The sequence below is a fragment of the Mauremys mutica genome, chromosome 2, assembly GCF_020497125.1.
Source record: "Mauremys mutica isolate MM-2020 ecotype Southern chromosome 2, ASM2049712v1, whole genome shotgun sequence".
In the NCBI taxonomy this organism is placed as follows: Eukaryota; Metazoa; Chordata; order Testudines; family Geoemydidae; genus Mauremys; species Mauremys mutica.
In genome coordinates this window covers 83,495,958-83,509,291 of record NC_059073.1, presented here as the reverse complement: position 1 = coordinate 83,509,291, position 13,334 = coordinate 83,495,958, and the positions used below count along the sequence as shown (strand labels likewise).

Sequence of the window (13,334 nt, the reverse complement as noted above, 5' to 3'; positions counted from 1 at the left end):
AAGGGATTGACACAGTTTCTTCTTTAACCATTGTTTACCTATGCATGATCATAAAACTGATGTAATGGGACATGGCAGGAAGTTTGGAAAGTTTTTTTTTTATGTAGTGCAACAGCAGAGTTCCTTGGAAAACTCGATTAGGAGGAGGGGTGAGAAAAACTATTTGGCTTAGTATAATATTATCCATCTGTGTGCCAATCCCACTTAAGATCAAATCACTGTTCCTCCAGCTATACACACTAGCCTGGGCCAGATTCTCCTCTCACTTAGTGTCTGATCCTGCCCCATTGAAGTCAATGGGAGCATTACCATTGATTCACTGGGAGTAGGATTAAGCCCTTACACTGATGTAACTACATTTAAATGAAATGAGAATTTAACTCTCTACATTTAACTTTGTTTATTTGTTTATTGTAATGCTGTAGTGTCTAGGAACCCCAGTCCTGGACCAAGACCCCATTGTACTAGATGCTGTACAAACAGAGAACAAAAAAGATGGGCCCTGCCCCAAAGAGTTTACAATCTAATGTTCAACTGTAGGCATTGGTGCCACTGAAGAAATGATTTTGGGAGAGGTGGGAAGTGAGTTTGCTTTAGCAGCTCTCTCCCTCACATATTGACTGGGTAGTGAGTCCTGCTGCTTCTCTTAATCCTGTGAAATAAACACAGCAGAGTAAGACAGCTTTGGCTGCTGAACAGAGAGGAACTGAAAGAGGGAAACCAGAAACACATACACAGAACAGGGAAACAACGTTTAAAATAGTGGTAACTCCAGTAAAAACACCCAGCTGGATAGCAATTATATTCTGACACTGATTCACAAACCACATGCTAGTTCTTACGCATTACTTCACAGCACATAAACTAGCTTTTTTGCACTGTGGCAGCAATTCATTTGAGAGTTTGTTGAACTAAAGCTGGTCATCAGTTTTTAACATGAACACTGTGTATCAAATTGTTATGCAAATAAATTATTAGCTAGTCATTATGCCAGATCAAATGCTGCTCTACTTCCTCAATTCTTACTACATGAGGTTATCTTTTAAGACTTTAAGTACTTTCCTCAAATAATTTTCCTTCAGTTTTAAGGTGAATTTCTATCCTGTATATAGTTTGCAAATGATCAAACGAAATCTTTCTTTAAGCAATAAATTATAGCATTGCAATAAGACACTAATAATATGGCTGATCAGGCAATTGTATTCTAAGCCACTGTTTGCAGATGTTTATTTTTACTGGTAAAATCATGGTTTTGGCTGAATGTCTTGTGTTTGTTTTTGAGCCAAAGGTGAATTTTTCAGAACATTTTATTTTAAAATAAGTATTGCTTTAGACAAATAGCTGCATGAATAATTATTTATTATTTCCCCCCATGCAGAATGCAACTGTGATTCGCTTGGCTCGTTGGACAATACATGTGGGCCCACCGGTCAGTGTCGGTGCCATAAAAACTATGCTGGACTTAGATGCAACCAATGTGCTCCAGCTTATTTCAGCTATCCCAACTGCTTGCGTGAGTAACAGCAGTTCCTTCTTTTGCTTTGCTTTCCTTTTGTTTTCTGTTACACAGAGAAAATCAGTTAATTTCCTCAAAAGCTTTTCCATGTAAAACTGCAAGAATCAAAGGAAGAGTGTGAGTCATTTTAGGCAGAAACAGTAAGTGGTTCCCTCCTCCCCCTGTTTATTTGGTACACTGTATCTAGCAGCTCTGTGGGGCAGGTAGATGAGGCTACCAACTATAGTTTTTAAAAACCTCATTAACCTCTCAGACCTTGTCTAGACTAGGATTTAAAGTGTGATGTAGGCACATGTTAGCTAACGTGCTAACTAACATATTTTAAAAGTCTAATGTAGACACTGCTCGCTGCCTCTAGCAAGTCTAACTTGGTCAAGTCCAAGCCAACAGGGAGACTCAGCTTTAACTCAACTAATTTGGCATGTATTAAAGTATACATTGCCTGGTAGACTTTTAAAGCACATTAGCATGCATTAGCTCTCATGTGCTAACATCACACCTTATCTCCTAGTCTACATGAGACCTAAAAGAGCTCGATCCTAAAACCTACTCATCTCAGTAACCTTACTCACCTGAGCAGTTCTACTGATCAGACCCAAAATGAATTATATGATTGATATTACAGAAACCTAGAGACAGTAAAGTTCTCAAGCAGAGTGAAACATTCAGGCCCTGTCTACACTATAATTAAAATCAGATGTTTAAGTACTTTAAACATGATTATTATGTGCGTGGTTATAGGCGTGGTTGTCATGTGCCTGGTACTACTGACCATCATTAAGAGGGACATTTCTTTCCTGAAAATCAGGCTCATTAAAATTTATTTCAGATTGGCAGTACAGAGGAGCTATATTGTTTTACAGTATGGCTATAACCAATTCTCAGGACAAAATTCCAACAACTTTTAGGGAACCAATTGCTATAAGGACAATTGTTATTAAAAGTTTCAACTTTAGACACTGATCCTGCAAAGACACATGCTTAACCTCACACACACTGAGTAGTCCGATTCACTTCAGTGGGACTACTCACAATGCGTAAATTAAGCATGTGTGTAAGTCATTGCAATACTGGGGTCAGTAGTGTGGACAGGAACATGAAGATGACCACAAATGTGACTGCTCCCCGGGTAAAAGGCAAGACCCCGTTTTTAGCCCTTCCTAGTCAAGGATTAAAGATCTGATGTTAGAACATAGTATGTGCTATCTCACAGTTTTAAATCCTAGCCTAGAAAAGGCCTTTTCCTTAAGATATCTGTAACATTAAACAGAACCAGCAAATGAAAACCAATCCCCACTTCAGTCTGCCATTGGATGGAAGCAAAGAACAGAAGAATGAGTGCAGTAAAGTTCCTGATAATCCTACCTGCTTCTGTTAAGAAGGGAAAAATCAAGTCATCATGTAACTCTTGTGTGAAATAAGGCACTTAGATTTCATATTGATGGGTGCACTATTAATAAGTACCTAGGCAGAGAGGTTTTTTTTTTTTTTAACAGTCTTATTGCAAAGAAAATCAGGAATGTTCCAGACAAGTAATGTTAAATTTTAAAACTTCACAGTCCCGAAACAGGTTATTTCTTACTAAACGTAGCTTGAATCTTACCAAATAATGATTTTTTGTTCAGCTTGTCAGTGTTCTCCCCATGGTTCCTACAAGAACACATGTGAGTCAACAACAGGGCAGTGTGAGTGTCGAACAGGCATTACGGGGCAGCAGTGTGACAGATGCCTTTCAGAAGCCTACAGTTTTCCCTATTGCCAAGGTAAGGTTTACGATGGAAAATACTTTATCTTGATGCAAAATATATACATTTTTACCTTTTGTGTTCCCCAGAGTACTCCACTGTATAGATAGCTCCATAGAACCCCCATTGAAACATGTACAGGACACATCAGGGAGATAGACTGGATGATCTAATAGGTCTTATTTATTGCTCACTTCCATGCTTCATAAACTGCACTGAGGGAATTTGGCACTTTTTAGCTGGTGGCATTGTAGATTTAGGAAAAAATACCCTTGGTTATTCAGTGTTTTCTCTCTTTCTTTTCCCATCCCTGCCATATTTTTGCAAATAATCCTGATGAGGTTACATGTAAAAATAAAAATTCTAAACTATGCATTGATGCTAATTATCCCTTTACACCGTTATATTAAAGACTTCAACTCATTTTAAAATATCAAGATCACCCCTGGGCAACCTTATTATAAAAAAGTTTGGAATTTGCAACTGCTCCATTGGTTCATTTAAAAAAATGATCATATGTTTATTTTTTTAATTACATAAAGGAGTAAACAATGACTGTGACCCTGCAGGTACTCTTGATTCCCATTCTGTAAGTATTATATTTTTGGCATTTACAATAAATGTTAAGAATTGATTCACTATATCTGTAATCACTGAATACTTTGACTTGGAATTTCTAAATATTATAGATGATAACCTAAGTCAAGAAGTGTTGTAATGGACATGGGGGGAATTCTGTATTACACCTAGTCTTGATAGATAAAGAGGAATTGGTCACATAACTAAAAATTAATGGTAGCTTTGGTACAAGTGATCGTGACTTGCACAAAGTAGAGCAGCAACAAAACGTGAGGGAGCTTAGTAAAACTGTCATAAAAGCTAAGCTGTTTGAAATTGTATGTCACTCTATACCCAAGCCAACATAAGATGCTGTGGGAACATAGCTAGGCTTAAAACAAAAGCTAGCAGCGAAAGTACTGCATCTATTAAATAAGCTAAACCAAAAACTTGTTAATAAACTTTTCTTAACTGCATATAATAAACACGCCCCCAAGTGATGATTCCCCATTTATAATTATTCTACCATTTCCATCCAGTAAGGGACAAATACCATTGTAAGGATTCTTTTTGTTCTTAATATACTTTAAAAACTCCTTCTTATTGTCCTTAATGGTGGTGGCCATAGATTTCTCCTTGCATATCTTTGCTTCCCTTATCAATTTTCTACAACTTCTAGCTTTGGATTTATGTTCATTACTGTCAACTTCCCCTTCCTTCCATTGGTAATATATTATTTTTTAATTTTTATAGCTGCCTTCACTTTCCCTCTAAACGAGGTCATTTTTTAACCAATATGGCCTTCTTTCTCAATTCGTGGGATTGTGGCTTCTTGGGCATCTTCTGAAGTGCTCTTAGGCAATTCCCAATTGTCATTCTATATAAAAAGGGAAACAAGGACAACCCAGGGAATTACAGACCAGTGAGCTTAACTTTTGTACCCAGAAAGATAATGGAGCAAATAATTAAGCAATCAATTTGCAAACACCTAGAAGATAATAAGGTGATAAGTAAGTCAGCATGGATTTGTCAAGAACAAATCATGTCAAACCAACCTGATAACTTTCTTTGACAGGGTAACAAACCTTATGGATGGGGGGAAGTGGTAGATGTGGCATATCTTGACTTTAGTAAAGTTTTTGATACTGTCTCGCATGACCCTCTCATAAACAAACTAGGGAAATGCAACCTCGATGTAGCTGCTATAAGGTGGGTGCATAACTGGTTGGAAATACATTCCCAGAAAGTAATCTGTGGCTCTCAGGCCTGGTCTACACTACGCATTTCAACCGATTTTAGCAGCGTTAAACCGATTTAACGCCAGTCAAGATGGAAGGGCATATTGAGTGGGGTCCCTCAGGGATCAGTTCTGGATCCAGTTTTGTTCAATATCTTCATCAATAATTTAGATAATGGCATAGAGAGTACACTTCTAAAGTTTACGGACAATACCATGCTGGGAGGGGTTGCAAATGCTTTGGAGGATAGGATTATAATTCAGAATGAGCTGGACAAACTGGAGAAATGGTCTGAAGTAAACAGGATGAAATTCAATAAGGACAAATGCAAAGTACTACAGTTAGGAAGGATCACACATAGAAAATGGGAAATGACTGCCTAGTAAGGAGCACTGTGGAAAGGGATCTGGGGGTCATAGTGGACCACATGCTAAATATGAATCAACAGTGTAACATCGTTGCAAAAAAAAGTGAATGGCATTCTGGGATGTATTAGCAGGAGTGTTGTAAGCAAAAAACGAGAAGTAATTCTTCTGCCGTACTCCACACTGATTAGGCCTCAACTGGAGTATTGTGTACAATTCTGGTCACCACATTTCTGGAAGATGTGGAGAAATTGGAAAAAGTCCAGAGAAGAGCAACACATATGATTAAGTATCAGAGGGGTAGCCATGTTAGTCTGGATCTGTAAAAGCGGCAAAGAGTTCTGTGGCACCTTGTAGACTAACAAACGTATTGGAGCATGAGCTTTTGTGGGTGAATACCCACTTCGTTGGATGCCCAGAACTCTTTGCCGCTTTTACATATGATTAAAGGTCTAGAAAACATGACCTATGAAGGAAGTTTGGAAAAAAAATTGGGTTTGTTTAGTCTGGAGAAGAGAAGACTGAGATAGACATAACAGTTTTCAAATACATAAAAGGTTGTTACAAGGAGGGAGAAAAAATGTTCTCCTTAACCTCTGAGGATGGGACAAGAATCAGTGGGCTTAAACTGCAGCAATGGCGGTTAGGTTGGACATTACAAAAAACTTCCTAACTGTCAGAGTGGTTAAGCACTGGAATAAATTGCCCAGGAAGGTTGTGGAATCTGTATCATTGGAGATTTTTAAGAGCAGGTTAGACAAATACCTGTCAGGGATGGTCTAAATAATACTTAGTTCTTCCGTGAGTGCAGGGGACTGGACTAAATGACTTCTCAAGGTCCCTTCCACCCCTACAATTCTATGATTCTATGATTCACATTTTTCTGATTAAATTCTTCCTCCCAGCTGATCTGTCTCATAATTATTTTCAGCTTTGTCAAGTTGGCCCTTTTAAAACACCAAGTACATATACTACTGGTTTGGACTTTTTCTGTTTGCACTTTATAATCATGTTATGACATACCTTGGCAGGCTTATGCATTTTAAAAGTTTACTTTTATTGTTTATGAGGTGTTTTAATAGTTTTTAAATATTTTTCACTAAATGTTAGTGACTGCAGATTGGTGAAATTTAATAACATTTAGCACATTGATATTATTAAATAATATTTTAATAGATTTAATTTTAAGCTATTAGTTGGATTTGTTTTTAATTAAGGGTGTTTTATTTTTTATATAATTGTTTAGTTTTAATACAATATAGGTTTTTACTTTCTAATATTTTATACTGAAGATAAACAGATTTTTTGGACAAGAATGTTAATGGTTAAGCTTTATTTCTTATATTTACTGATTTTTTTGGGTGTTGGGTTGCTTTTGGCTTCCAAAACACACAGCCATCTGAAAAAGAAAATACAACCCTATTGTGGTTTCTCTTTGGAGCCTTTATAAGATTTTAATTAAATTGCATGTTTTATTTAATTTGTTTTACTCTTTTTATGATATACACTACATATTACACGGGAATGCACTTTCTTCTCATAGTGCACTCTTTACCCTTTATTAGCCATAAAATTGTTAGCCATATTAATTTTTATATGAAGTGCTTGTTTTGTGCTTGTAGAATTTTCATCTACTCCTATCAAAGTGATTGTCTGATTACTTAGAGCCACCTTAAGGTTTGGTTTTCTGAACTTTGCTATTCTTGTGAGTACCCTTTCCCCCACCTCACCTTTCTTTTCTTTTGCAGCCTTTTTAGCTTCTATTTTATTAAGTCAGAAGGATTTAGAGTCTCTTCCTACTGTCCTGGTTCTGGCCATCGCTGCCATAGCCACAACCACAGCCTCTAGTCCTTATTTTAAAAAGTGTTGAACTTCCTAAAAACACTGAGATACTCAAATGATTAAATGCTAAATAACAAAGCCAAATAACACCAGCTACTTGTGTTTGGCATGAGGAAAAAACAAAAAACAATTTTGCAAAGACTACCCGGAAACATTGACAGCTGCTCAAAAAGTGTGTGTGTCAGCTTTTATAACTTTGAATGAAAGATTCAAAGGATTTTTAGTGGAATTTTTTAAAAGCCAATTCATTTTAAACATTCAAAATGGGGTTTTAGATGCTAGGAGTGTTTGTTTAGGTCCTGAAAACTTTGCATAAGTACACAAATGTATTTGCATTTCTTTTGAATATTTTGCTTAGTGTCCCTTGTGTTGCTCTAAGTATTTTTTACACAACTGTACCTAGATTACATTCCCTACTTGTACATTCACAGGCAGACAAGTTCAAATGGAAACCTCTTTTTTTCGTGATTTTGACTAAATTGTTCATAGGGTGTAGGGCAAACCACACATCCAAAGTTACACAGAAAACCTCTTCCTTTACTATATATACATTTATACATTACATTGCATTTACTGTACATCACACATTTTGGGATTGGCTTGGTTACTTTGCAGGAACCAATCTCTGTACTGCATGCTCTGTCCACTAACTGTCTGTGCACGACTTATGCTTTTCCTCATCTCACGTTCTGGGCTTATTTTGTCCATTGTTAACTTGTTCACTGTAAATGGTTCCCTGGGTATTCACTCTTATCTTAGCTAGTATAGATATTCTGTCTGATATATTACTGACGCATCTACCTATTTTAGCACAGACATTCTGTTTTCAGTTTGCTAATCTGTTTACCTCCCTAATCCTGTCTCCCAAGAAATAAGGCCACATCCATGTCAAGCCAGGCCTACAGTGTTATAATATGAGACTTTACTTGGTAACTAACCTGGGTGCACTTTCCTGGGCCCAGTGAATTTTAGTATACTAAAGCAAAGATGTTTTTTCCCAAGAATTTGTTCTGAGATTTGCCTCAGCATCTATTGTTTAAATATCAATATAGTAAAAGTTCTGTATCCTGTCTTCTGGATGTAAGTTAGCATGCTTCTTTTTGAATACTACATAAAATATCCTTTTTGGAGATAAACAAGAGTGGTGTAAGCTAGTGCTTTCCCCCTCTGTTGCACATTATTCACATTCCTTAGAGTTCCATAGTAGGAAGAAATATCAGTATGCCTCATTGTTCAAAGAACATTCTTATCATTATTTAAAATAATGTGGACACTGGGATGCCCAATGTTTGATTCTTTTCTGCCATTAGGGCTATTGTCGGTGTCTGGAGCATGTTGAAGGTCCTATATGTAGCAGATGCAAACCACTTTACTGGAATCTGGCCAGAGAAAACCCTGATGGATGTACAGGTAAGATTTCATGCATGCATTTCTTCAGGTCATCAAAGACAGTTAAACTCTTTTTATCCATCTTCATCAGCTATAATTAGTCACACAAACCTTCTATGTTGGTTATTGTATGGTAAGAGCAGACTTTTCATACTGCTGACATTTGGTACCAAATTACCCATGATTCTTACACTTGTTTTCAAAACTCAGACCCTATCCTGGCACTAACATTCGATGATGTTGGCCCAAATTCTGCTCTCAGTTATATTGGTATGAATCAGGTGTAATCCCATTGTGACTTCAGAGGAGTTATGCAAACTTTATACCATTATAATTTAGAGCAGAATTTGCCCAAGAGTTTGGAGAAAATGTTCTTTCTCCTCTGATAGTTTATTCTCCTAAGTTATCAAGGGCGAGAAAACATTCTTATTGGCTTCACAATTTGCACAGCCTGCTGTTATTTATGTCTAAGTAAGATCAGTGTGAGGGTTGCAGTTGGTACTCTGCAGCTGACAGCTGCAGTTAATGAGGATGTGGTGTACCATCTATTTGTAAATTGCAGAGCAACCATTTTATTTTTAAAGTCCTACTTCTTCCGTATGTTTCTCTTCTAGTGGATTGCTTCACAGCAACCTCCCAATGGGTGGAAAGATGAGGTATACAGCCAGCTCTAGAGCTACCACCACTATCTTTACAGCACTGAATCCAGATATAGCTCAGTCTGTATCTTCTCCCCAGAGACCAGTCACATCACCTCTCCATAGTCCCAGTGTCAGTAGGGGCACTTCCATGGCTGCACAATGCACCTATGTCAGCAAAGATGATTCCTGTGATATTTGTCTCATTTCTGTTTCATGAAACATGCTGTAATTGTCCCAAGGGTAGCACTGGAAAATAAGGAATAGTCAATCACTCTGGCAGAAGAAGCTTTTTCTCTCTCCACATAAGTACCTCCAATGATCAGAGCAATATCACTCTTGGTTCTGGATAGAAGGAAGGGCAAAGAATTCCTCAATCTCAATTCAAGCCTGTCTTTGTCAAAAACAAATCGGAATATTTCAGACCAGTGTGTGGATGATAACTGCCCAGTTGTGTAGGGGAGAGAAGGACACAAGAAGCCCTCACCCTTTCTCCCTTTTCTTTTCCTCTCCCCTCATCCCATTATCCTCCTGCAATTCAGGGACTGGCCATAGCTGTATTTCCTGTGCTATCCTGAGGGAAGGGCTTGCTCTGTGCTAGCATCCTCTGGAGTGCGAGCCATCAACAATGTGGCAGCGGGGAGGTAGTGTTATGGCCTGGCCTTACTCTCTTTCTGCCCTCACACTTGCCATAAAGCAGTGTATTCTGCACTCCTGAGAAGTGGGTGTTCCTCCTTCATGTCTTCGAGCTCCAGAAGGCAGTGTGACTTCCAGAGGAAAATTCACATTAATGCTCAGTGAATCGCTATTTCAGATTCTGTTGCTTTTGGTCCAAAGGCTTCCTAGGAAGATGAAATTCAGGTCAATGTGTCTGTCTTCGCAGAGTGCCAATGTGATGTGGCCGGAACACTAAGTGGAGTCGGAGAGTGTCAGCAGGTAAAGAGAAATTAAGTTTGCATAAAAAGGAAGTGTTTTAACACTCAGTAGGGTAGAATTGCTAGAAATGGTTATTGTCCTTGTATGGACAAATAACTGGTGACATTCCAGATATACAGTATTATCTAAAACTTCCCTGGCAAATTGTTTTAGGGTCTTGAGCACATATCCTTCAGGCTGTCTGTTCAAGGTGACAGATAGCAATAGTAATACCCTGAAAATAGCTTATTTGTTCTGGTCAGGATTTTTTTTTTCCTTTTGAATAAGAAACATTGAACAAAAAGTTGAAACCATCTTGATCAAATCATTTTCTCCGCAGAAGAATGGTGACTGTCATTGCAAGCCTGATGTTTGTGGAGGTTCCTGTGACACTTGTGAAGCTGGCTATTACACTCTGGAAAACAGGAATTACTTTGGGTGTCAAGGTAAAATGGAAAATGAGTGTTTCCAACAGAGTAGTTACACATGGTAATTAAAGTGTCTTTAAAATCCCAAGGGTCACATTTTCACAATGAGGCCTCTGTTTGAACACTAAACCACCCGTATGTGCATTTTTTTACACTATCACTTGTGAGTGCATGTCATAAATGTAGAAGTGCAAACCCCAGTTTGAGTGTGCAGACTGAGCTCATTCATGAGCAATTAGTTTTGCTCATGAATATTCTGTCATCTTCCTTAAGGCTCTCTGCACCAGTTAAGTCACCTATTTCCATCAAAAGGGACAAGGAACAGGGCAGTTGTTTCTATAGCATACAGAGCCTCTCTGACAAAGGCTGATACCTTTCCCACCCCCCACTCGGAAGACGTTTAAATGAAATGGAAAGCCCTGTGAAGTGTCTCCAAGCTGAGATAAATTTTACCCAAACAAAACATATGGAAAGACCTAAATATCACAATTAAATAGACTTTAAAACAAGATATTTGAAAATTATTTATCCTTTTACTTTCCTTTCAGGACCTTAGATCAGGGTTATTTGTTTCTTCTGCAAGAATTAATAACATCACTGATGCCTATTAGAACTGCAGCTCCATGCTGTGCTTTGCTGTTTGTAATGTTATCAGCTGCTGCAAGAAAACCGTGAAATGCTGAATTCAGATCCTAGCAGATTGTAAACTGCTTCCCCCCAACCCCGAGATGTACTTGTATGTCATTTTAAGTCTTTTCTGTTGAGGCCTAGCCCAAAATATATTGAAATTGCTGGAAACATCCCCATGGCCTTCATTAGGATTTGGATCAGTCCCTTAATGATTTAAGATTTTAAAATATATTTTTAGATCATTTCAGTTCTTTAAGCAATCCCTTTTTCAGTGTGTGGAGTTATAAATTGTGGCCAAGCTGATCAAACCTAGATAATAAAAGTAAAGTACCTAAGCAAAAGTGGTCTGATTTTCAAAGGGTTGAGCACCTAAAGTCTCCATTGATGCCAAGGAGATTTATGGATCCTCAGCACATCAGAAAAATAGGTCACTTCTATTTTGATGTGCCAATGTTGACTTAAGAACCTTGAAGCATTTGGCTTTGCATTTTTTGACCTAGATATACTTTTAAGGATGTCCTTATTTTGTGCCTGAAGTCCTGTTTGCTGTATCAAGTCCATAGTTTGTCCAGTATTTTTTCAAAAATTATGTATATACAAATATATGATTATATACTGTATATAATTTTTGTACCACAAATCAAAACATTATGGTAGCTGTCCCTCAAAAATAAACTTTGTTTTGTATTTTACATGCATTTGTTCTTTATTTTCTTAAAAAATAAATTGCCACTGTATTCCCACTGCATGCTTATTTTAATCGTCATTATAGAAATCCATCCCATTGAATAGAAAAACTGAATGCTTATATTGATAAACCTTAATCACAGCAAACAGCAAGCGTGGCTTGTATTTACTATTTAATATTTTGACTAGGAAAAGAAATTTTATGTCATGTTTAAAAAAAAAAACCCTTATGAGAAACCAGAAATAACTGAAATATGTACAACTGTATTAACATTTGTTTGAAAATCTCACAAGGGAGTCTGAAGGGGGAAATTTGCATTGCCACTTAATGGCGGTTTAATTAGAGCAGTGGTTCTCAATTTATTTACCATTACGGGCGGCATATGCAGCCCACAACATGTTATGTGGGCTGCATCCAATACTACCTGTATGGCCCTGAGGATGTCACATGGGCTGCAGCTGTGTGCTGATTGGGCCGCAAGTGGCACCTGGGCCACAGGTTGAGAACCACTGAATTAGAGGAAGTGAGGTGTGCTTTCTGGTAATGTTTATTACATTTTCTGATGAAAAATGTGGCTTCCGTTCTTTACCTGATAGGCTGCCAATGTGATGTTGGAGGATCTGTCAATCTTGTGTGCAGTGAGCCATCAGGTGCCTGCCAGTGCAGAAACCACATAGTGGGAACGACCTGTCAGCAGTAAGTCTTGCTGAGACCTTTAGGCTACGTCTACACATTTTGCTGGGGGTGTGATTCCCATATTCATGCTAGCCCTACTCAAGCTAGCTTGCTAAAAATAGTAGCCATGGTTGCACAGGCAGTGGTGAGCAGCAGGGCAGGCTAGCTGCCCTGAGCACAAAACTGCTCAGACCCCTTGGGTACATACTTGGGACATCTAGCCCCTCCCACCACTTGCCACTGCCTGTGCTACCGAGGCTACACTACAATTTACATTGAGCTAGTTGAAGTAGATTTAGTGTAAGTATGTCTGAACAAGCTGGGAATCGTATCCCAGCTCCAAGTGCAGACATAACCACAGTTCATGCTTCAAAACAATCATTTAAAACTGCCCAGGATTCCTTGGTATTTTTTCACATGATTTGTTGATAAATTAGCTGGTAGGCTGTGATATCAGCTACTCTGCAGATGCTTCCTGCCCACCACTTTTCTTCAACTTTATATTTATGGCTTTTGATACTCATTTAATTAACAATCATCTCCATTTTTTGCAATAGCATTTTATATGTTGCTTTAAAAAATAAAATAAACCAAGTTTCCCTCTCAGTTATGTCAGTAGAGTTGCACCAGTATAACAGAGAATAGAATTTAGCTCATTAACAGAAGCCGTTTGAATCCTTCCTATTATCATACATTCCTGGTGACAC

General features: G+C 38.0%; 1 protein-coding gene across 1 annotated transcript in view; it reads left to right on the top strand.

Moving 5' to 3' along the window:
• LAMA3 (laminin subunit alpha 3) overlaps positions 1–13,334 on the top strand; it is a 178,186-nt gene that overhangs the window by 63,529 nt on the left and 101,323 nt on the right. The window contains exons 15-21 of the mRNA XM_045004766.1: positions 1,379–1,513; positions 3,142–3,279; positions 3,804–3,850; positions 8,575–8,674; positions 10,175–10,227; positions 10,547–10,652; positions 12,549–12,648. Of these exons, the coding sequence (XP_044860701.1) occupies positions 1,379–1,513; positions 3,142–3,279; positions 3,804–3,850; positions 8,575–8,674; positions 10,175–10,227; positions 10,547–10,652; positions 12,549–12,648 (679 nt within the window). The remainder of the gene's footprint in view (positions 1–1,378; positions 1,514–3,141; positions 3,280–3,803; positions 3,851–8,574; positions 8,675–10,174; positions 10,228–10,546; positions 10,653–12,548; positions 12,649–13,334) is intronic.